The sequence below is a fragment of the Vombatus ursinus genome, unplaced genomic scaffold, assembly GCF_900497805.2.
Source record: "Vombatus ursinus unplaced genomic scaffold, bare-nosed wombat genome assembly UNPS02011700.1, whole genome shotgun sequence".
NCBI classification, from domain to species: domain Eukaryota; kingdom Metazoa; phylum Chordata; class Mammalia; order Diprotodontia; family Vombatidae; genus Vombatus; species Vombatus ursinus.
The window spans coordinates 3,994,012-4,020,054 of NW_020951478.1; the positions used below are offsets into that span (position 1 = coordinate 3,994,012).

A 26,043-nucleotide genomic window follows, 5' to 3' on the forward strand; every position below is an offset into this window, starting at 1 on the left:
TCCTTTTCCAATCATTCATTTTCTTAACAATATCCCTTGTACCACTTCTTTAATGTAATTGGATCACTCGTAACTTGGATTAAATTCCAACTTTACATCAAATTTAAGTTCTGTGTAAATTTATATTTTCAAAATAGGTGAAATCAACCATGTAATAATAGCAAATGAGATTTATATAATGTTTTGCAAAAACTCTTTATGTATGTGTGTTATATAATGGGCTACCTTATAATGTAATTCATACATATTTACCTTGGATAGCACCTTTTCTAAAATATTTAGCTAAATCCCTTTCCAGTATCATATTACACTATTAACACCTAAGGCTATCCTGGCTCTTTACATTAACAATTTAAAAACTTTTATAGCATTTGCTAAAGCAACTTGTGATGTAAAGTGAAATGGCTTATTTAGAATTATATTTTTCATTAAGAAAAGGAGCTAAAATATCTGCTTTCTCGTGGGAGGTAGAAATAACATGCATGCTTACGCAACGTTTTGTTTTTCCATTTGGAAATATAGAATTCCATATGGAATAGAATTATGATTTTTTAAAAGAAAAATTTAAAGTTAAATACTTTAAAAATGAATTTGTACAATTCTGCTATAATGTTTAACTCCCAAACTTAAATTTATTGTTGTATCACAGATATCTCTAAGTAGTTTACCCTAGAATTTCCTTGTACACCTCATCATTCAGTCATTTGTTCAACATTTATTGACTATCTTCTGTGTGTAGAACTTGTGCTCATGGATTCCAAGAAGGAAACAAAATGTAAATGAACATTGTATTTAGCCTCATAGAACTTAAAATCTAATTAGAATATTATATACATATATAGATAATAACATAATATATACACATATAGATGATATAGATATGTATATACATATCTATCTCTATATATATATACACACATATATAGATAATTGCAATATATAGCATTATACTATATGTTTGCTGGTCATTGCAAAAGATTCTTAGGGGGAATATTGCTACTGATGCCAGAATCAGGATAGCCTTCATGGTGGGGGAGACATTTGAGTTATGCTTTACAAAAGAGGTCTGCTAGAATCAGATTAAAATGTAATTAGAAAATGTTTAACAAAATAAATAAAAATACAACACAGATAATGTTAATTTGTAGTTTTCTAAGTTTTGTTGTTGTTGTTAAGTCATTTTTCAGTCATGTCCAACTTTTCCTGACCCTGTTTGGGGTTTTCTTGGCAAAGATAACTGGAATTGTTTGCCATTTCTTTCTTTAGTTCATTTTACATATGAGGAAATTGAGGCAAACAGGGTAAGACTTGCCTAGGGTCACATAGCTATTAAGTGTCTGAGACCAGATTTGAACTCACAGAAATGAGTCTTCCTGACTCTAGGCCCAGCACTCTATCCACTAAACCACCTACCTTCCCCTTTCTAAGTCAATATGTAGCACCAACGAGATCTTTTTCTATATTGATGAATAGTAATCTAACAGGTTGGGGAAAAAGAGGACATTTCAGACATAATAAACAGTTTGAATGAGTCAAGGAGTAGGAAAAACACAAGGCATGTTTGGGGGGTGGAAAGTAATCCAATGGCTAGAGAATGAAGTGTTTGGAGAGTGAAATAAAGCTGAAAAAGTGGGTAATGACAGATTATCGATTTCCTTGAATTCACGACAAAAGATTTTCGTTTTTATTCCAAAGACAATAATTAGCCATTGGATTTTGAATAGATTCAAAATAGGTAGTGGAGAATAGGTTGTAACAAATTATTCTATGTAGTACTACTAGTAGCTCCCTTGAATGCTGAAACAGACTCTCATAATAGCAAATTTGAGGTTCTGGTGTGCATTGGTGTTCTGGTTTATGTAGGTTTAAAAAAAAAATCAAGATATGTTTTAGGCTTAATCTAAATTTCAACCCATCTAACTTGTGGTAAAGAATTGAGAAATGTTTTATATAGATATGATGTTACTATGGTAGAACAGGTAATTGTAATTTGTTAAATAATTAGATGTTGTTAAGCAAAGAAGTTGTTTTAGCTTTCAAATGTTAACTACAAAGTATTTCTCCTTAAAGATAAAAAGTTGGTTTGTTTTAAAAGTAATTATATATAGAAAAAAAGTAATTGCTGAATATGCCTATAGTAGTGTGGTGTGCAGAACATAGCCTTTCCTATCATTAAATAGTTCTATGTTCCTTAAACCAAATAATCATGAATTGTCTCCAGTTTTAAGGTATTGTGGTTAAGTGGCAAAAATTCGGGGTTTTGTTATTGGTGCATAGTTAGTCCACTCTGTAATACTCTAAAATATTGAAATCACAGCATCTCATCAACATTTATTGAGTGCATTTATTCATCATATAACTAAAAAGGAAAAAGTCATCAGTTTTTACAGCTTTGCTTTTTAAATAAACCTGGAGCCGTTTATTCTCTGGGCTTTGCAGGTTGTACTATATCCAAAAAATATGAGAAGTTTGGATGCCTACTAGTGTTGTGTTTTGTTTTGTTTTTTTCCACATCTTTGACAAAGTTCCAGTTCCATTGTGTCTATTGTCTTTCTTTTTGATAGATTAAGGACTTGGAGCAGTTAAAGGATATACACAATATTTTTTCTCATAAAGGATAGTACATAATATTTAAGGCCTTTCTTGATAAGATGATTAAGGAAAGTGATCACCATCCTTTTAGTCATCTTCAGATAATAAAAAATATCTTTCCTTGATTTTTCACTCTGAAGTCCCAGAGTGTTGTGAGAAATTTTTTTAAAGCATTGCATCAGATACTCTGATATCTGAATGTTGTCCATCTCTGATTTGTGAAAATAAGTACTCTTCTTTTCAGTGGTATTGTAGGAAATAGTGCAACCACATTGTTGACCACCATTGAAGAAATGCATTTGCTAAGCAAGAAAATATTCTTCAATAGCTTGAGTCTTCATGCAAGTAAACTAATGGATAAGGTATGTCTTTAAAATATCGATTTAAATGTGTGAATATGTTGTTTATTGAAATATTGATTTAAATGTGTTGTTTATGTAATACCTAACTTGTCTTATTTGAATTATTTTTAGGAGTAGAGAAAATTTTTTCATGATCTATCCATATCCTGGATGGAATGGAATCTTATAAGACACCCAATTTGAGATGTCCAATAGGCAGTTCGAGATATCATACTAGAGCTCGAAAGAGATGTTAGTGCTGGATAAGTAGATCTCAGAATCATTAACATAGAGTAAACAGTTTAATTCATGGGAGGTGATAAGATCACCAAGTGAAATGGTACAGAGGGGGAAGAAAAGAGGGCCCAAGGCAGAGTCCTGGGGGACAGCCAGGGTTAGTAGGATGTAGATGTAGCAAAGCATACTAAGAAGTAGAGGTCAGAAAAGTAAGAGGAGAACCGGGAGAGAACAGTGTGATGAAAACCTAGATACAAGAGAGTATCAAGGAGAAGAAGGTGATCAAATTGTCAGAGGCTACCAAGAGACCAAAAAGAATGAGGATCCGGAAAAGGCTATTAGATTTGTCAGTTAAAGGATCACTGGTAAGTTTAGAAAAGGCAACTTCAATTGAATGATAATGTCAGGAAGCCAAAGTGTAGAGTTAAGTGAGTAAGAGAAAAGGAAGTTGGGACGCCAGTAATAGATAGACTTCTCAAGAAATTTATCTACAAAAGGGAGGAGAGATACACAACATTAGTTAGTAGGTGTAGATAGATCAAGTGAGGGTTTTTTGTGCACAAGGGAGACATGGACTTGTTTGTAGGCAGTAGGGAAGCAGCCACTAAACAGAGAGAGATTGAAATCATAATGCCAGAGTGAGGATGATAGAGGGGGAAATCGTAATGTAAGAGTGGGGATGATAAAGGAGGAAATCTGCTAGAGAAGATGGGATGGAATGGGGTCACTGTAGAGATGGCTACTTCTTCATGTAAGATAGGGTAATGGCAGAGATAGTGGTAAAAGGAATCTGGATGATGTGAGATGAGGAGGAGGAGGGGAGAAGTAGAAGCTCTTCGAGGGCTGGGGGAGAAGGAAGGAATAAATATTTATGTAGCACCTCCTATGCACTAGGCACTGTGCTAAGCACTTTACAAATATAATATCATTTGTTCGTCATAACAACCCCACGAGGTAGGTACAATTATTATCCCCATTTTATAGTTAAGGAAACTGAGGCCAGAAAAGGTTAAATGACTTTCCCGAGGTCACACAGCTAGTAAGTATCTGAGGTCAGATCTGAACTCAGATCTTCTTGACTCCAGTGCTTCATCTACTGTGTCATCTAGTTGCGCAAGTGAATTCTTGGTGAATGGCCTCACTCTTTTCCCATGAAGCAAAGTTCTCAGCTGAGAGAGTGGGGAAATAGGGGCTTGGGACATTTGAGGAGGAATGAAAAGGATTAGAAAGGCTGCTGTGGTGAATGGTTTAATGAGTTGATAAGGAATAGGCTAAAGGATTGTCTTGGGCAATGGGGCCCCACGTGAAATTATGTAACAATATAAATTTGTAGTGGGCCCATCAACATGGATTTATGGTTTTCTCTAGGTTTGTTCAGTAGCACATGAGTAAGAGTGAAAGCAGGAAGGTGGAAATTATCCAAGGCTGAGACTTGTCTCAGAGCACGATTGGCAGTAGGATAGAGGAGCAAGGGACTAGAGAGAAAAGGACAGTATAGAATGGAACTGATTCCCCAAGGGTTCAGTATGGAGAAGGGAGGAGAGTATAGCCAGTGTGATGGTGTGGGTAAAAACTTGAGGTGGAGGGATTGGAAGACCCAAGGAGGATGAAGAACGAGGTTTAGAGCTGTCAGGCAGAAGGAGAGGTGGAATGAAAACAGATTGTGAAAAGATAAGGGAACTTCAGAGTTTACTGACGCAGAGGTGGGACATTTATGATCATCACCTATGTGTTCAGTTCCACACGGTCACCTCGAGTTCTTTTCCTCTCTGTGTGTAGCTGGGGTAGAATAGAGGAATGTGTCATAGGAAATGAGTTAGTTGAGGAACTGTGAAGTTAAGGTGTTTGAAGAGGAATATGTGTTGGTGTTCCTTGTATGACTGATGGAGTTGGGAAGTAGAGAAACACCTTGAGCCAAGCACTGAACTCATTGAGGGAAGAATGCCAGTGCCGTGGAGGTCTGTAGATAACAGCTACCAGAATCTTCGTGGAGGGCTAATAATAGACTAAGGCTCAAATTAGGAGAATTTACTGAGTGATGGTGGTAGAGAAAGAGCCCGAAAATGGAATGGGGAGCAAGGGTATTCCAACTCCTTCGTCATTATTACCAGCAAGGCAAGGATTGTGAGTGAAAGTATAACTAGAACTGCAAAGGGTGGGCAGAGAAGCTTTGTCATCAGGAGGGAGCCAGGTTTCAGTGAGTGAAAGATTAAAGTAGTGAAAAAGTAAAAAGTTTAGGATGAAAGCAAGTGTGTTACCTATGTAGCACACTTTTCAAAGTGCATAATAGAATGTATGCTTTAGAGTGGGATAGAGTGGTTGAAGAGATGACAGTAAGGGAATATTCAGTGCAGGAGACAGAGCAGCATTTGAATAAGAATAGCTGGGGGTTCAAAATCACTGTGACTAGGAGGGTATGACTGGGTGGGAGTTCTTTAATCATTAAGAAATGAGAAATGGTTCATCCTCAAGGGGAGACATTTCAGGGTCTTATTAAATTATGTCCAGCAGGCTTTTTATTGCCACTCATATATGGCAATCCATTTTCCATCTCTGTGCCATTGTACTGACTGTCTCCATGCCTCAAATTCACACCCTTTCGCCTCTGACCATCTTTAAGACTTTGTTCTAGGGCTACCTTCTACGTGAAACTCTTCTTGATTCCCCCCAACTGCTACTTTCCCCCAAATCACATTGTATCTATTATGTATATATTGTCTCTCCAAAAAAGGAAGCTCTTTGAAGGCAAGGACTGTTTTAGCTTTGTCTTTTTGTCCTTATGGTCGAGTAAAGTGGCTGGTACATAAATGCTCATTGATGAGCAGATTAATTTAAGATCAGTTACAGAAGTTATTTCCTGTCTCAGATAATGTATATAAATTTAGTGTCTCTTTTTGGTGGGTGGTCAAAAATGAGTGGGAACATGGTAACAAAGTAAATGGTAAATAATTGTTTTTAAAAAAAAAACTCATCCCTTTATGTTTTCCCAAAGTCACTGATAGCCCTAAATTAGAAAAATATTTGATAAGCTTTAAGAATTCTCCTAAAAAATTTACCAGAAATATCCTTCATTCTTTTTTGTTCTTGGTCTACCTTTGACCATTCATACTTGGGCATGTATCCTTTTTATTTATAAGGCCCACATCTTTTAGACAATAAAAGATAAAATTGGATCCAGTATAACTGTAAATGAAATATTTAAAGGTAGAGGCTAAAATTAGGTGCAGTGTACTATTGAAAACTTTGCAACAAAATATATGCACAGATTCACAGTTGCTGCAAAATCAAAAGCAAATGCCTTGCCTTTTCTTCGTCTTTAAATGCCAAAGTAGACTTTTACCTTAGGCATACAAATGCATCTGTGAACTGAGTGAAGTTACTACCTCCAGTAATGCAATTTATAACCTTAGAACTTTGCTTGGCCATTCTATGTGATTCTGGTCTATGTTCTTCCTTAAATACCTGGGAGAAGGTATAGTGAATGTGCTAGGGGCATTTCTGTCTTTCTCCTGATGTTGCAAGGATACCAGTATAGTGTATGGACTGCCCATCATTTGGTTATCCTTCACTTTTGCCACATATATAGCCCATTTCCCTTTTCTCCTATATGTTTCTTTGATGACACCTTTTATAATAATTTTTCATAATTCCTTGTTTATGTTATAGCCTATTTCTCTCCACCATGCACCTGTCCATTGCCCTCTGGGTGATTTTCAGTTTAAGTTCTTCAGAGACTGTAGTGTTCCATGACTCATAACAGTGTAACATCACTGAAAGAACATTAGTATTCAAAAGATGGGCCTCTGTTTCAGGGAAAAATTTGGAGTCATTAAAGGAATTTGCAGTTTCTGAAAGGCCATCTAGCCTATTCTGTTCAATTGTGGGCCAAAATCATTGGCCATTTTTAAGGCCACTGACTATTCTTTGACCAGTTCCTCCACAAACTCACAGCTTCTCTTGTCTCCCATAGCAGAGACTCTGCTGTGGAGGTTTTATCCCTTTCATTTCTGGAACTTTTACCCTACCTGCTCCCAAAGTTTCTTATCATTTGATGACTTTCTGCCTCTCCTGGCTCACTATTTCAGAAATATACTAGCCACCATGTTTCTCTTCACTCCTTACTCTCTGCCTGTCTCTTCCACATTCTTTCCAACCACCTTGCATTTGTCCATTGCCCTCTGGGTGATAGAAATGTGATGAAACAACTTAACCTGTGCCTGGCAATCTCCTATCCTATGTCCTGACCTGCCTGTGACTTTCAAGTCCAAAGTGCTGTTTCCTGATCACTGCTCTCCTGTGTTTGTTGTCTCCTTCCATTAAAATATTGGCTACTTGAAGATGGAGAGAATCTTTACATTTATATCTGTGTCTAGCTCAGTGTTTGGCATAAATGCTTTTTCATTCATTCATTCATGATAATTATATTGATGGATTAAACTCTGTAGGATTGTCTGTCTTACTTGAACATCATAGTCTGAACAATAGGTATTCTTCATTTTGTTTTTCCTTTGTGGTTAGTTGGGTCAAACTCTTTTCAGTCAATCAATCAATCAATAAGCATTTACTCATTATTTCCTATGTTCCGGGTACTTTGCCGGTGGGGCTACAAAAGTGAACTGGAAATACAAAAGTGAGTCAATTATTTCCCTTAAAAAGACATCATAATAGGGGATTACAGCATGTGTTGGGGCCATAGAGAGGTGTTTTGGCCTATGTAATCACAGGAACTGATTATAAATGTAGGCAGTAGATTTTTATGTGCTTTCTAGTAGCAGTGGTAGTGTTGATCTGACCGTTGTTACCACATATGGAAAGTGATGCTTACGCTAAGTAGTCCTTAGTGTCTGAATGATGGCTGGATGTGAGGTGATTCAGGGTTAGAGGATGCTAGGGTTTATGTGCCCAAACCTCGAGTAGAGTCCTGAAGCTGAGCCAGCTCACACACCAGAGTGGTAATGTATTATCTCTTGAGATGTAAGTCCTGTAGTGTTACTGTTCCTGGTGAAGAAAAGAAGGATTGGGGTAGGCAAATGATCAACTGCTGTTACTGTGTAGTCCATGGATGGCTAGATACAATATGAAGCATGTTCTGAAGCCAGCCATTTGAACGTTTTGAATCTTATCTAGAGATCTCAGAAGTGTTTTGGGACACAATGAACACCACAAACTGGAACATCTGGAGGATCTCTCTATCTATAAATCCCATAGTCTAACTCAGACTGGTCCACTGATTCATGCTCAGAATCAGAACAAAATGAGACACTACAGTCTTATCTAAAACTTAAAAAGAAGTTTACTTAATAGTTTCATGGAAAGGATACTCGTCAAGGAAATAATATTAGTTTATGTAGATATGCCCCCCCATGTGCAGATTTGTCTAGTCAGCAGGGTGTGTTGGGTCAGGTGGGTGAACTGGGTTACCAAGTCAGTACACTTCCAAGTCGGACATCTGCCAGCTCTGTGGGGCACTGCATAGTCATGAACTGACTTTCTGAAAAGTCAAATCAGTAACTAAAGCCTTAGCCCTTGCACCATTGAAGTCTTGAGGATAACCTTCTAGCCTTTTAAGGAAACGTAGCTTAAACTTTGTGGCAAGACTTTAGGAGAAGTTATCACAACACTTCAGGACTTTAGTAGCTATTGTTCTTGCATATTATGGAATCCACTCTTGATTTGAACCATATATTAAATCTCCTCAATAACAGTGACAGATACCCTTGGTGAGCATACATATGTCTCCATGTCTTATAACTTACCTGATATAATATCAAACAAAATTATCTCTGTTGCAATACTTTTGAAGGCATCTCAGTTAATTTTGATGTATTCATAGGAGACATCTTTTTGAAGGAGAGTTTTTAAAATGCTCTACTGAATCAAATGTCTTTTTATAGTCAACTAAAGGCACAGAAGTATTCCATCTTTAAACCAATTTTGTGATAAATAAGATGTGGTCTCTTATCGAATATTGCTTGTAAAATTTCACCTGATCCCTTCATCAGATATATCCTTTGTGGATATAGCTTATTCTCATAAAAATTGTATATAGATGGGAAATTAGCATATGATTTAGTAATTATTGATATTCTTTTGGCTGCCTTTTTTAAAAAATAATAAGGTCTGAGTTGTGTTTTCTATGCCTTTTAGTATTTTTGGATACCTCAAGAATTGACCTTTCTATACTGTCACAATTCTGGCACCTCTAACGTTTCCTGTATGCATACTTTTCCCATCTTTGTCCTCTTCAACACTAAATCTTCGACTAATATTGGAGTCCAAATGTGATAACTCTGCTATCCTTGATGTTTTTTTAAAGTTTGTTATAAAATCTTTGCATTTCTTTTCTATCTTCCATTTGTTGTCATCCTTCTACTTTCATCCTTAAATGCTCTTGAGATATGTACTTATTTGGGGCTCTTACCAAGTTTTCTTTACATTAGTAAAGTTTTGCTTGTCACTATTCTCCATTTTATGAGACAATATTGTTCATAACTTTCCACCTTCCTTTTCTGTAAGATTTTACAAGTAAGCATATATCATAAACTGGTTTTGCCCAGGGACGGCTGGCATAGCTCTCCACTTAGCAAGTTAGCCAGGTATTTGCTAACAAAAGCATTTTTATGTCTTTTAGGTCTCGGATTTATTAATTTACTTCAGTTAAATTCTCCATGAAATTGTAATAAATTGGTACATGTCTCATTTTTGGCATAAATAGCTAGTTTTATTAGGTCAGGTCAGAGTTGTTTTAATCTTTTTTCTTTTCCATTTTCTTTCTTCTAGCTTTGTATTAATTTTGATGCTCTACCAAGTCAATGGTCTACACAGACTGCTGGCTGATTCAGGAATGACTCCTACATCATTTCCTCTCTGTTGGAATATTATTTAATTTCCTATGATATTATTCAATTTTCACCATATTTAGTGCCACAATTCTTTTCTTAATGGAAATATTTATGATGTGTAGGTAGAAAGTGTTTGCGTGGTCAGTAAGTCTTTGGCCTCTCATTCCTTATCTACATTTCCATCCTTTTCCCCCCTGTTCCTTTGAAACAGATGTTAGTGCATAAGCTACCATTATTTTAATGGTCTTTTTGCAAATACTTATCATGAGCACTGCAATACCAGATGACCAAATGTCTCAGGAAATGATGAAACAATGTTTCTTGCTGCTTTCTGAACAGAAGAGAAAAGCCATTTAGTCAGCTCCTTGAGCCTCTCCAAGGAGAACCTATGAGTGATCTCTCCATTTAGTCACTACTTCCTTCTAGTTTTAGTTATAATGCAAATGCCAAGATTAATATGGTGCAGTTCCTTCAATGCTATGTCCGTTTGTTTTGTGGACAGTGGACAAAGATCTCATATCTATATTATCAGTAGCTACATTAATGTTAGGTGGTTGAAAACTATGATTCTTACTACCCTTTGCTATTTGTTGAACATAATTTTACCTTCATCTGTTATGTAGACCTACCTAGCAAATAATGGGGACATCTGACTAATCTACAAGGTAAACCAAAAAACAGAGATGAAGGGTATATTTGTTTTAATGTGGAAGAAAAAGCAGGGATAACACGTTTCCTACTTTTATTAAAGTTTTCTCATAAACTTACCATACCCTTGTGCTAATTTTAACACTCAAGTAAATTTGGAGGGAAGAAAAACAGGCATTTATGTCTTTTTCCTTTCACATATGGTAATAATCTAAGTGAATCAAGACTTTCATTTAGCTTTAACTTTTTATATAATTTTTCAGTAAAGTTCAGTCTTTTGCATTTTATTGGGCAACTGCTACAAAAATGTGGTACTATAAATTCAGAATTATTATTTTGCTCTTAAATCAAATGGAATATAATTCTTTATGAGCCCTTGCCCAAAGTCAGGCATTTGGATAATTTCCAAACACAGTAAAGGAAGGACTAACTATCCTTCAACTATTTTTAATAGTTGACAGATAGTAAAAAGACAGTAAATAGTAAATTTAATAGTTTAATAGGAGACTATATGGTATTTGAAGATTTTATCCTATTCAGAAATACCCAACTTAACATGTTTTTTTTACAAAAGCCCATTTGTTGAATTGTTTATGGGTATATAAGCTTTACTACTAAGATGAGTAGTATCTAATGTTGCTGGCATTTTAACAAATGTAATATACTATTACCATCTCTACTGTTTATAAACAAAATATTATGTATTCATTAATCCATACATTAACTTTATGAAATATGTGTTTAGAATTCATTGACCATTTTACAAGTGAGAAAACTGGGCCACAAAATGTTTTTTTAAATAACATTCATTCTGCTCTAACCTATATAAGCTATATACTGAAATCTCTGTTTTTAAAATACTGTGTGGTGTTATATCCCTGAAGACATTATTCAGAAGTGTTTCTCCACAGTCCTATTCTATTGAGAGATAAGAAGTTTTGGGGCTTTCTAGAGGGAAAGAATTGTAAAGATACCGGAAGTACACAAACCCAATGTTAGCTACTTCTGTATTCACCTCCTGCTGCTAATTTTAGTGCTTCTCTCTTAAATCTCTTTATGTGAGTTCTCCAATTTCTCCTTGTTTACTTTTATAAAGGCTTCTCCAGCTCCATAGCGCTATCTATGGCAATTTTTGGGGCATTAGTGGTAAGCTCCTTGTATTGATTTGTTAATTAAGACGAATACTCATTTAGATTATTATTTATATTATTTTAGTATGTAATTTATTATTTAGTATGTATTATTATTTATATTATTTTAGTATATAATTAAATGACTAAATAAAAAGTTGAGTGTGAAATTTCAGTTGTGTTTGTATGTGTATTTAATGTCATTTAAACACTCATTTTTTAAAATTTAGAACATTTTTATTAAAAAATCAGAAAAGTATTTTTACTATAGAATGTAATTTTAATTAATCGTTTCCCTGGCCAGAATCATCTGTTAGAGATGATATGAAATGCTTAAAAACTATTCGTTTGGAGACTTTAAACAGAAAACAGAACCTGAAATCTAAACGGCAATTTATTTAAAGTGCTTCTCAATTTGTTTAGTTGCTACTCACAGCTGCCAAATTCCAGAGGATTAAGAAAATCATTCCTGGCTATTCACTGTTAATTTTAAATGGGCCTCTTTTACTGTAAATAGTAATGTTAAGTTACAAATGTACTCTTACTGCTTAGTAAGGAAAAATTTAGCAAAAGATTGCCTAGCTTAAAATGAGATGATATTGTATCTATTGTGGTTTGTCTACAAAATCTATACTTTGCTAAATTTGAAATTATTATTGGATTAACTATACATGAAAGAGTACATCTAGCTAGTACTTGCTCCTGAATATTCAAGCACCTTATATCTCATTGTTAACTAAAAGGAACGTCTTTAATTAAATTAAACTCCTGAATCATTTTTCCTAGTGAATGTTTTCTAACTCCGTGCTCAAATACAAAATTTTAAGCATGGATTTACTAGCCCATAATCTTTTTCTTAGAATGAATAGAGTAGATCAGCTTCTCCTATCCATTTTACTTCACCCATTGAGAAGCAAATGCTCCTCTAAAGGAGTGAAATTATAAAACAGTCCATACCAGAAAGGGAAAAAGAGAGCCCAAATATAAAACTTGCATATCCAAATGAGATTTTTTTGAAGCATCTGTATTTCAGACTAATTGATAGTAGATTAAAAATAATGAGATTGAGGCTAAACACACTGTTTATTAATTATCATTCCAACCAAAAGATTTTAATTCTGCAAACGTAAGTCCTGTCAAGTACAAATCTCTTACAATATATAGGTGAGTAGCGATTTGCTAATGATGTGGAAACTGAATATTTTTACCCAGTTGCTTCTTGGTAAAATGTCATTTTATCCTCCTCCCTCAAAACAAAAGAAAAGCAGATTGGAAGCCACGAGGATAATAGAAAAATGTTTTAGATAAATATGATGGGAACTTACCATATCCCAGCTAAAATCTTTTCAATTTTATCTTTAACCTGGTACTTGAGGTCCATTTCAATCTCACTAAACTTACTATTGCTCCATGAGGGCAATGAAACTCTATCTCACAAAAACCACACAGTAGGTGTTCATTGTTGCATTGCATTGAACCTGACACAAACTTAGGTTTCCACCTCCTCTCATATTACTTTATTCCCTTTCATGTACTCTATGCCCATAGCCAGATTAACTGACTGTGCCTCTTTTGAGATATACTCTGCTTTCCCCTAATCAACTCTGGTTTTTAAAGTCCTGTCCATCTGACAAGACTTATATCAAATACTGCTTTCCCAATTTCTGTCCCCCAGAATTACTCTCTCCTAAACTGTCACAGCACTCTGTATCTTCCTTATAACGCCTATCTCATTCTCCTTTGCCATGTTGGCTTGTAAGGTTTGTAGAAGGCACAGTCGGTGTCCTTTTTACCTTTGTCTTCCCCATAGCAGCTGATATAGTGTTTTGAATATAATGTGCAATCCATAAATATTTTTACATGGAAATGAAATAAACAAAGCATAACAAATAAATGATACATTAACTGAATGAAGCAGAAAGATACAGTGAAAAGTGATAGCAATTTGAAGTAAATACTTATTCAGGATTTATTAATATCACAATGTAGAGCAGTATAGAAAATGAATGGGAAGTGGCTTATTAGAAGAATTAATTATACTGTGAATAGGCTACTCTTGGTTGAATTGAACCCATTTGCAGGATTTTTTTACTTTAATTTGAAAAAAAAATAGATTACAATAAGGTTTTCATTTTTAACATGTACCTAGCTTATGTCCACACTAGTTTCAAATTCTTTACTGACTTTTTTTTGGTTTCTTCAGATCTTGATATTCTTGTTTTCCAAATTATCTGCATCTTTTTTCCCCTGTTTCTTGCAAATGACTTTACTTCCTCTTAAAAATGCTAGCCTTATTAAGTATCAAGAAAATATGCTTTATTACAGGCAAGCAATTCTAGATCTCATTAGCAAAAAACAGAAGAGGTGCTTTTGATACAGATTTTTTAATTGGGTTGGAAAAGTGCCAAAAAGAATAGCCTTTAAAAAATGAAAATTGTGACAAAAAATATGATTCCTTCTTGTAAGACATGTCTTCTACTTCGTGTGTTTGTTAAAATTTTCACACAAATACAAAATTCCGTATTTGATACTAGTGCTCTATGTTAAGACCCAGTAATTGCCTGATCACCCATCTCATGGATTCAAGACACCCAAATATACCAAGTCCTGAGCAAAAAGCCCTAAGTAAATGTTAATCTTTTTACTTTATGAATTCCTAGACTGGTTGAGGAAAGTTGAGTTAAATCTGAAATTCAAGTCATAAACAAGCATTGCTTTTATGAGCTAATGGCCTCCTGTATATAAGAGTGAGTGCCTGGACTCTAGTCCAGTCAGGACCTTGAGAGCAAAACCCTATCTCCATGAGAACTGGCCCAGTATATTTACAAAATGAGCCATGGGGTGAGCCAGACTCTTCCTTTTTTTTTCTCTTCAACCAATAACAGTATTCAGAGATGTTAAAATATAACTCTAGGTATAGAGGAACAACATCTTTTTTCCCCACCTACCAGTGCCTCATAGACAAGGAGAAGCAAGGACAAGCAGTGAAAACTCATTCATACTTGTTGGAAATAGGACTTTTCATATACAGAAAGGGAAATCTGAGAAGCCATCTTTGTTGCTGTTTATACACACACACACACACACACACAAAACGCACGCCCGCACACACAAACAACCAGTATAGGTCCATTTTAAGATATAAGTTTGAAAACTCTGTTATTTACCATCTTTAACTCTTCTAAAGTCTCAGTCATATATTCATAGCATTGATTTTTGTGGCAGCAGAGTACTTGATACAAAATAGGGGCCCATTGGTTGGAAAACAGTTAAACAAATTATGCTATTGGAATGTACAATGGAATGTTCGAATGTGGGACAATTTATATGAAGTGATTTAGAGAGAAGTAAGCAGAATGAGGGAAATAGTATGTTCTGTGTGTACAACTATATAAACAGAACATTAGAACAAAACTCAACTTGGTATGATTATAATGGCCAATTTTTGTCCTTTAGAAGGGATGGAGAAATGTAATTCCCTTCTTTGGTTGGAATGGTGGGCTATAGATGGGGAATGTTGCATACTATGTTAAAGTGATTGATAATATTAGTTTTGCTTAACTATTTTTTTCCCTTTGTTACAATGGTAGGATCACTGAGAGGAAGCATGAGGAGAGAAGTATATCTAGAAATGACTAATGTAAAGCCAAAGGGCATAAATAGAACTTTAAAAAATTCACTAGTAACCCTACTACCTATGATAATGCATCTGAGTAGGAATCTTCTAAAGGCTGGCCTCTATGCACATGGAAGTAATAGTAGGGGAACAGGGAAAGTTATTTATTTATTATAGTTATTATTGTCCTTAAAAGCACACTATATCCTGTCTTTTATATATATCTTCCCTCCCCAACTCAAAAAAACAATAACTAATTTGGTTGATGAGTTTTCTATGTATCCACACTGAGTTCTTTAGTCATCCACATTCCTTTCCTTCTTGTTGGAATTGAATTTTAAGATTTACAAGGCACTTTCTTCAAAATAACTCTGTGAGGTAGATTTTCAAAGTATTAGTATCCCTATCTTACAGGTGTCAAAACCAAGTGTCTGAATGGGGAAGTGAATTGTAAAGGGTCTCTACACTAGTGTGTCAGAGCCAGGATGTGAACCCAGTGTAGACTGGGTTCTGAGTGTAAGCCTCCTAACACTACGTTGTTGTTCAGTTGTTGAGTCGTGCCTGACTCTTCTTGACCCACAGCACACGGACCATAGCATGCCAGCCCCTTCTCTTCTCCACTAACGTGTTGAATACCTTCTAACCTGAGGGACTCATTTTCCAATATCATATATTTTAGCATTTTAATAATGTCAGTGGGTTTTTCTTGGCAAAGATACTGGAGTGGTTTGCCATTTCCTTCTCCAGTGAATCATCTTCTGTCAGAACTCCCTCTGTGACCAGTCTATCTTGTGTGACCCTGCATGGCATAGCTCATAGTTTCATTGAGCTACGCAAGCCCCTCTACCACAACAAGGCAGTGATCCAGTAAGGGAATTCCACTATGCCATGCATCAAAGAGCCAGTTCAAATACCACCTCTCCTTCCATGTATATTTCCCCAATTCCTCATTCATTAATTCAGTTAATACTTACTAATATCCTATGTTGCACAGAGCACTATGATATTACAGTTATAATAATAGCATTTATGTAATGCTTTAATGTTTTACAAATACTATCTTATTTGGTCATCCCACAGTTGTTGGGAGGCAGGTGCTATTATTACCCCATTTTACAAACAAGGAAACTTAGGATCATAGAGTTAGTAGATAGCTGAGGTTGGATTTGAATTTAGGTCTTCTTGACTGGGTCCAGAGCTCTGTCTACTGAACCATCTAGTTGCAAAGGAAAAGTTTAGAAAAGACTGTGTCCTAATATTAAACTATATAACAGAGTGAGAAGACACAGATGCTGATACCTATAATGTAAAATGGTACATGATAAATGCATGTAACTATAGAAGCAATCTTTAGGATGACAGTTTATTGGATGAGCTGCATTCAAGTAGTAATTATCTTCTAGATCATTTACACAAAGCTTTTACTCTGGTAAGATTTTTTAACATATTTTTATTTTAAGTCAAGGAATAAAATAAAATTCCATTCTACTTTTCTTCTACCACTCTACAAAATTCTATGATTATTCTCTTTTGTTAATAACAGAAAATTTGGGCATAAATGGAGAAATGGAGATATTCCCTGAACTTTTTGTTTCTAAGTACCAGTATTTTACATCTTGTAACTTAGAAGATAGGAAAATTACAGACTGAATTTTTGGTCTTAATTGCTGAAATTATGTAGTTATAACAAATTATAATTAACTACTTACCCATCTAGCCTCTTCAGCACTAATCTAGATGATAAGCTTTCATTTATTAAAAGTAGTGGAGAACCACGACTAGCTGTCTGTGTGTGTGTGCGTGTGTGTGTGTGTGTCTGTGTCTGTGTCTCTGTGTACGTGTGTGTGTATGTTGCTATATACTTTGTCATATAAATCCTGTATTATAAATCTGCCTTCCAGCTCATGCCCGGGACCAACATTACTTGTGAATAGATTTCTTTGTAGAGATCACCTGTGTATCAGTTTTTTAATACCCAAATTACAGCATTAACTTGGATTCTTTGGGGGGTTCTCGATGTGCCTAATCTTTTAAAATATGTACTCCTACACTACCAGGAACAAGGTTATCAACTATTCTATGGACTCATCTAAGATATCAATTTTAATTAGTTCCTAGGTCTGGATTCTATTACACTGATGACACTCTTCAATTAATATTCATGTTTTTAATACATTCTTATTTCATCCACAAAAGGCTTAGGACATCCTCACATCCTGCCAGCTAGCAAATGCCTACATTAATGGACGTGGCTTGCATTTACATCTAATTGTCTACTCCTAGCCCACATCTTGTGTTCTAGGATCAGCCTCATAGACCCTGTAATCTATGAATGTGTGTGTGTTGGGAGAAAGTGGGGGTGGGAGTACATCTCAGCTTGATGAGCACTGATTAGCTTTTGCACTTGGCTCTCCCACTTACCCAGTGACCTGCTGTGTGTTTCCTTGTGCTTTGTGCTGAAAGAAAAAAGAGCATACCATTTCATTTCCCACTAAAATAGAAAGAAAATGTTAGCCTGCATTTCATAAAAATTGTTTTTCATCTTCATATCTTTATTTTCTGGAACTCAGTATGGTTTTTTATTCTTTAATAAATAGACTAAACAATGAAAATGTCATTGCTTTTAATTTAATTCAAAATATTTTTATTGTGTCAATCTAATAGTACTCAAAGACTCAAATAGATCTGTGATCCCATCAATTTGGGAGTTCCTGCAGGGGTGCAGATTGCAGTTCATCGATTTTTGCCCATCCCGTATAACTTTCATGTCTGTCTTTCTTCCTCCCAAGAATTCACCAAAGGGGTCCACCTAAAAATGGAAGAGGCCTTCCTCAATTTCACCTGACATCACAAAGCTACCAGCAGAACACTCATGTCTTCCATCTGTCATTCATCACTTTTGCCATGTCACCAGTCAATCTTCTCTTTCTGGAACAGGACATTGTTTAATGTCCTTTGATGACTTCCTTTGCTCCTTTCTCCTTCAGAGTTCCATGATGGTTATATGGCCTTATGAATAGACTAAGGCTATTTTCTGAGCACAAGTCTAACAATCATGGAAAGGCATATCACCAGTAGGCTGGCTGATAATGAAACTTTTTTGGCCATGGTAACCTGTAAAAGAAAGATATCTAAAAGTTGGCATTTTAATTGTTGGAAGTTTCAGACCAAAATATATAGCTTTGGTAAAATTTTGGATAAATAATAAAATGGATATGTTAAAATATCAGATCTTTGTGCATTTTTATCATGAACTAACATCTTTTTTGTTCATTGACATTTACTGAGTAAATATAAATAAAGATGAGCGATTTATATTTCAGGTTGAACTCCCACCACCTGATCTTGGACCAAGCTCTGCACTAAGCCAGACACTTGCATTATTGCGTGAAGTTTTGGCATCTCATGACTCTTCAGTTGTGCCATTGGATGCTCGTCAAGCAGATTTTGTACAGGTATGTTGCCAGTTCTTTTTTAATTTTTAATTTGCACTTCCATTGTATATTCTATTTAAGATTTAATGGCTATATATAATAAAAAAAACTTTTTAACAGCCCCTTTCTCTCACTTGGTTTTCTTTAAAATAAATCAATTTATCATCATTAAAAAGGTAAGTTTGTTCAATAACCATACAGTTATTTAACTTTTAAAAATATTAAGCTTTATAGATCATGCCTTTGGAAGTTTTTCTTACAAATTTATATAATCTTCCTTCCCTCTGCTTATTGATACTGAAGTACTTTCCCTGTATTACTACAACCTAGGAGCATAGAAACTTTCTTGTGAACTAAATAATGTACAAATTGTATTTCCTTTTCAATTTTTAGGTTTTATCATGTGTTTTGGATCCTTTACTCCAAATGTGTACTGTATCTGCAAGTAATTTAGGCACAGCTGACATGGCTACTTTTATGGTCAACTCCTTGTATATGATGAAGACAACACTAGCACTCTTTGAATTTACTGATAAACGTCTAGAAATGCTACAATTTCAGGTAAAGTTAATGTTAACATTAATTCTTAGTGTAATGGAATTTTTTTCTCCCAGTGAAGGGTTTTTAAATACTTTCAAGCTAATAAACCTTGTATCTGACACAAGCATAGAGTGGATTAAAAAAGTATTTTCCACATTTGATCAGGATATTACTATGGAAGATGGAACAGAACTTCTCTGATTGCAAAGAGGTAATCAGTATGTAGATTTCATTCTTGAACTGTAAATAATATGATATACTTCTCAAAATCTGGAGCTAGTACAGGAGGTGTTAGAGAGAGCAGATATATTTTTATCTAAGTGTCAACTAGTGTGAGGCAAAACATTAGAAATTATTATACCATTCACACTAGTTCTACAGACCAAATGGTTATCACTTAAGCTTCTCTGTGATGCTTAAAGTAAATGAAATTATAAAATGTACTGTTATAAAAACACTAATTAGAAATAGTGATTTTTTGATGGTAGTTAATACATTTTTAAGGAGTTGACAATGCCATAAGCTGTCATACATATTTAAATGATTTAAGGGGTAAGAATTAATTAGAGTTTATTTTGTTTTTTTCTAATTACTTTAAAGTATTTTATCCTTTTAGATTTGATAGTCCTTTACATTTTTCACATGTTAATTTTCTTTTAAATTTTGTTTTTTGTTTAATTTTTTTTAATCATTAAGGCACTTATGTGTATATGTACTAATATGAGTAGAAATCTTAAAATCAGACAGGTATATCCAAACATGAATACCAGATTTTAAAATATAGATTTAGTAAAGGATGCCCTTACTTTTATTCTTTCTCAAACATCTTACTCTGATGTACTCTAACATCAAACATAAGTTGTTTGTGGTTTGATCATAAACTCATAATAGCTTAGAATTGAAAGAGATGTTAAAGATCGCCCAGTCCACTCTCCTATCTAATGCACAGAATCATGTGAGAAGTGAGACATCCCTTTCCTTTGTTGAAATTTTCTATTAGAAAGTTTATATTGCGCCTAAATTTGTTCTCGTCACTTCTACCCACTGACTCTAGTTCTGAAGAGGCTGCGCTACATGACATCCCTTTACATATTTAAATACTGCTGTTATGCTCTATCCTAAGGTTTCTTTTGTCAAGAGTTAAATTCCTCTAGTCCCTTCAACTGATCTTTGTATTTTATTTTTCTTTATTTGCTTTATCGTAGCTAGTAAGAAAGAGTCTAACTCTAACCACCATAGGCTGTTGCCTACTTTTAAAGAAGAAGGGCAAATGGCCTGTTCCTCATGTCTAGACATAGCTATTGCCCAGTACAATCTTTGGTCCTTTATCATTTCATTGATTTATTTTCCTTCCTTCAACAGGGATTCAACCAAAAATTATTAAGTACTATTGTGTGCAAGGAAGGCTTTATGAGAACAAAGATGGAATAAGACTCACAACTGCCCTCAAAAACTTTTCCAGTTTAATGGGGGAATAAAGCTCATATACAAACAACTTACATACAATACAAAATGGGATAAGGACAAAGGAAAGCGTCATCACAATGATGTGAGGGATTTCACAAAGGAATTCTCACTTTCAGCTCACAGCTTCTATCAGAATTTAACTAGGAAGGCCAACAAAAGCTTTTTTAAATGGTGTTTAAGTTGTACCTTGAGGGAAAGGAGAAATTTTAGTAGTTAGATACACTGAAAAGTCCATTCCAATCATGTAACATGGCATCATAAAAGACATTAAAAGGAAATAATGAGAATGAGGATAGTGAGTCATCTTGTTTAGCTGAAATATAGAGTATGTGACAAGAAGTAGTGTGAGATAAGTCTGTAAAGGTAGGTTAGAACTAGATATTGAAAGGCTTTGAATGCTAAAATAAAGAATTTATTATCCAGGAGGCAGTCAGAAGCTGCAAGTATTTTTAGCAGAGGAGTGATGTTGTCAGAACCGTGCCTTAAGAAGCTTTCTCAGAGTAAAGGATCAATTGAAGATGGAAGAAATGGTACACATGAAGATCATTTAGGAGATTGTTACAGTATTTTGGGCCACCAGTGATGAGAGCCTAAACCAAGGTAGTTGTACTGGAAATAGAAGGGAAAAGACTTATGGGAGAGATCTAGGGTTGGAAGCAATTGATAATTATTTGTCTATAACATTTGAGGAGGAGGAAAGGAGTCAGGTAATGCTAAAGATAATGCCTGGGTGATTAGGTTGGTAGTTCCAACAGTAGGAGAAGAGAAATTATGAGAAGAGACAGGTTTTATGAAGAAATACTGGTTCATATGGGAAACACGAGCTGTCCGCAAGTAGCACGAACAATCCTTTGTTGAGTTTGAGAGGTCAGAGAACATCCACTTGGAGAAATCCAGCAAGGTGATCATCTCTGCAGAGTACGCAACCAAGACCTTCCTCTGGCACACAAATTTCCACCACCCTTCAGTGTAAGAATATTTCTCTCTGTGCTACAAGAAGACTGACTTTTCTATTGCCTATTTTCACCCTGTAGACATATCAGTGATAAATAACTGGGATTGAATCGTAGTCAAGAGAATTACCATCAAACCCCTTCCTCCTTTAAAATAGTGTCTTCTTTGTTCTATTTCAGATTGAAGCACATTTGGATACACTTATAAATGAGCAGGCATCTTATGTATTAACCAGAGCAGGTCTGAGTTATATCTACAACACTGTACAGCAACATAAACTGGAACAGGTGAGAACGTAGTTGTTAAACAGCCATATATTTTGTTGAAAGCAGTGGGTAACTGAGCCTCATAATTGTAGAGATTGTAGAAAATAAGGCTCGGATACATTAAATGCAATTTGCTCTGTACCCTATAGTATCCCTAATGAGTCTGGTAATAAGATAGTCAGCTGGAATTTCTCTATCATACTCTAGAAACTTCTTTTTTTAAAATCTGGAAGCAAAGAAGAGTTAAAGTGTGTTAGAGTAGATAAAAAACTGGAATAGGGGTTAGAAGATCTGAATTCTAGACTTGGATCTCAAACTTACTGCTAGTTGTATGACCTTTGCAATTCACATGTGGGAAGCAGTAAGTGAAAGGGTTTGACTGGGCATACAGTTCATGATGAGGAATAATATATAATCAACTTGAAAACATAGACTGTGGCCTTATTGGGGAGGACTTTAAATGCCAGACTGATGATTTTGTGTTCTCTTTTTGAGACCCTATCTGTCAGGTAATCATCAAATATTAAGTGCTTCCTATGTGCCAGGCTTTGTGCTTAGCACTACAGAGAAAAGCTAAAACACAGTTCCTGCCTTCAGGATGCTCACATTCTAAAGAGGGAGATAATGTACAGCTAATTATATAAATAAAAGTTATATGCAGTGTAAATGGAAAGTAATCCCAGAGGGAAGGCATTAGCATTGTGGAGAAGGGGGAAAGGACTCTTACAGAAAGTGGGATTTGAGCTGAGACTTCAAGAAAACCTGAGAGGTGGGAGCCAGCCAATATATCTATGAATGGAGTCAGGAGATGGAGTGTCATGTCTGAGGAACATGAAGTAGGCCAGTATAGCTGGCACATGGTCCACAAGTTGGGGAATAAATGCAAGAATACTGGAAAGGTAAGAGGGGACTTAATTATAAAGGACTTTAAAATGCCAAACAAAGGATTTATATTTGTATGAGGAGCTAGTAGGGAGCCCCTTGAGTTTATTGAGTGGGGTGGGAAAAGGGAAGGGAGGGGTATTGCGGGAGGGAAGCAAGGTCAGACTTGCAAGTTAAGAAGATGATCATTTTGACACCTGAGTAGAGGATTGACTGAACAGGAGGTTATTGCAATAGTCCAGCCATGACAAGATGAGGCCCTGCAGCAGGGTTTGACTGTGTGAGTGGAGAAAAGGGGCCTTATAAGAGAGATGTTGGGAAGGAGGAACAGACAATACAGAAACAGATTGGGTAAGTGGAGTTTGTAAGAGAGTAGAAGATTATGACACCAAGGTTGTGAGATAGTTGACTAGAAAGATAGCCATGCCCTCAGCAATAATAGGGAAGTTGGAGAAAAGGAACGATTTAGAGAAAGACTATGAGGTCTGTGTTGGACATGTTGAGTTTGAGTTCGCTTACAAAAAAACCAATTTGAGATGCACCAGAATCACTAAGATTAGAGCTCAGGAGAGAGCTGTATAAATATCTAAATCTTGGAATTATCTACATAGAAATCATAACTGAATCCTTTGGAACTGATGAGACGAACAAAGCATATAGTGGAGAGGGAGAAAGAAAGAGGACCTAAGCAGTATATCAGTGTGAATAGAAGTCTGTGCTTGAAGACACCTGGGTTGAAATTCTGCCTCTGCCAATTACCAACTCTATGATCATGGGCCATTTAATCTATATGAACTTAATTTCCTCATCTATAAAATGGGTCTTATAATATCCCTATAACCTAATTCAAAGGTTCTTATGAGGCAACCGCAAATCGTGTATATAAAGTACTTTTCAAACCATAAAGCACCATACAGATGTCAGCAGCAGCAGCAGTTGTTGTTGCTGCTGTTGTCAGTACACCCTGCCTCAGTACCTGGAAACAAAAATAATTTATAACCTCTGTATCCCTCAGACTCAGAATCTAATGAATTGGATTCTTCTTTAGTATAGGACTTCATCTGACTCAATTAACTAGTGACATAAACTATAAGAAAAAAAGTGAGTCAACCAATTCAGAAGAATTATATAGAATGTCTACTATGTGTTAGACTTGTTGTGAGATATTAAGTTGGACTACCAGTCTAACCTCTTCCTCACCAAAGGTTTGCATCCTTTCCATTGGATTTCATTTTTCCTATAGAAACAATTCTATAATGCAAATGAATAAAAAAATACAATTTGTTATATAAAATTTTGTTTTTTTCCAGTAAAGCTTTTAAGAATATATTAAGTTCACAAATCAAGTGAAGTTTGTTGAAATTTGCATTATTTAAGCCTTTAAAATGCATGACTAACATCATCTAGGCTGGGAGATTTGAAGGTCCTGTGAATACTGAATTTTGTGGGCATTATGAAACACTTTTTTTCTTAGTTTTAGTGATCCTTACATCTGGTTTTGTTTGTATACTCTCTTTCTGGTGATAAATATGAGCTTCTCTTCAGTTTTCCATAGAGTATGTAAAAATTTCTAATCCTTTCTTAAAAATGGATGTGCAAGAGTAGAGTATAAACAGATTAGTTCTGTGAGGATCTAGCTTTTTATTTCAGATGTAGAAAGCTTTTGACGTAGACTCTTTGCTAGTCTCACTTAGGATGTTTCAGTGAAAGAGCATTATGTTTAGAGATAGGCCCTGGATTCAGACGCCCAGTTCTGCTACTTACTACCTGTCTGTTGTTGGGCGGGTCACTTTCCTTCTCACCCTTAAAATTAGGGGGTTGGAATCAATGAACTCTGAAGTCTTTTTCAGCTTTAATTCTGTGATTCTCTGAACTCATTCTCTGAACTCATATCACTTATAATCTGTATGGTGCAATTCAGCATTTAATTACATATTGCTGTACATTGTTCACTTTGCTTTAGGCTTGTTATTTTCTCCCCAAGAGTATAAGGTCTTCGTAGATAGGGGCCGTATCTTAGTAACTTTTCCTGTCTACCCTGGTGCTGAAAACATAGTACTCAGTAAATATTTTTTGGCTTATTATTTAATGATTGACAAATTAAAAATGATTGTTATTTTACTAAAGGTACTAGTTCAGGGTTTCTTTAAATAGGAGTTCCCCTAGTGCATTTTATTGTTCATTTACAAATCATTAACTTCTTGACAGAGTTTGGGAACATAAAAATTTAATAAACCTAATTTAGTAAAGCTACAATAATTGAAAATGAGAAAAAAAATACTCCAAAATAACATAAATAGGAAAATGATAATGATTTACAAAACGTATTTTAATTGCAACTTTTTAGGAACATATCTATTGAATTAAATGAAATATATTTGTAACAGTCCTGAGTTACAGTTTAAACAAATATACCTAAATGCTTTGTTTCTGAATAGTTTCTTCAAATTCTTTGTTCCCTTGAATTATTCATTTAAATCAATTTTTCATTATTTTAAACAAGTGGCATTTTATGACAGATAACATTTATATAATTAAATGTAACTCATGGGAGGTAGATTATTTGTCCTATAACAGATAGTTTAGCTGATTAAGTGTAGTTATTCTAAGATATTAATTAAATAGATAAAGCATTTCTGTAATATAAATTTTGCTTACTAACATATGACTTGCTTTAATAATTACCCAAAATACAAAATGAACGCAGGAATTTGAAAGATCAAAATATGCATGTATAAATGGGATTGTGTTTCTGGCACCTAACAAGCCTTTGCTTAAAATATGCTATTTGTTCTTTCTCATTTTATATTTTTACTATATTTAATGTTGAATTCAAATAAATTCCAGGAGTTCTAACTCATATTCTATATCAGGAATTCTTAACCTTTTTTGTGTCATGGGCCCCTTTGGCAGCCTGGTGATGCCTAGGGAGCCCTTTTGAGAAGAATTTTTAAATGCACAGAATAAAACACAAAGGGATAAAAAAAACCAGTTATTTTGAAATACAGTCTGTAGATAGGAGACTACAATTACATGTGATCCATCATCAGGTCTAATCACTACAATAATTTTGAAGTAGTGATGAACATAAATG

At 35.0% G+C, this 26,043-nt stretch overlaps 1 protein-coding gene across 1 annotated transcript in view; it reads left to right on the forward strand.

Annotated features, from left to right (window-relative positions):
* Window positions 1-26,043, forward strand: part of COG6 (component of oligomeric golgi complex 6) — a 137,051-nt gene that overhangs the window by 84,983 nt on the left and 26,025 nt on the right. Inside the window, exons 13-16 of the mRNA XM_027856931.1 lie at window positions 2,837-2,954; window positions 18,730-18,861; window positions 19,234-19,401; window positions 21,981-22,088. Coding sequence (XP_027712732.1) covers window positions 2,837-2,954; window positions 18,730-18,861; window positions 19,234-19,401; window positions 21,981-22,088 — 526 coding nt within the window. The remainder of the gene's footprint in view (window positions 1-2,836; window positions 2,955-18,729; window positions 18,862-19,233; window positions 19,402-21,980; window positions 22,089-26,043) is intronic.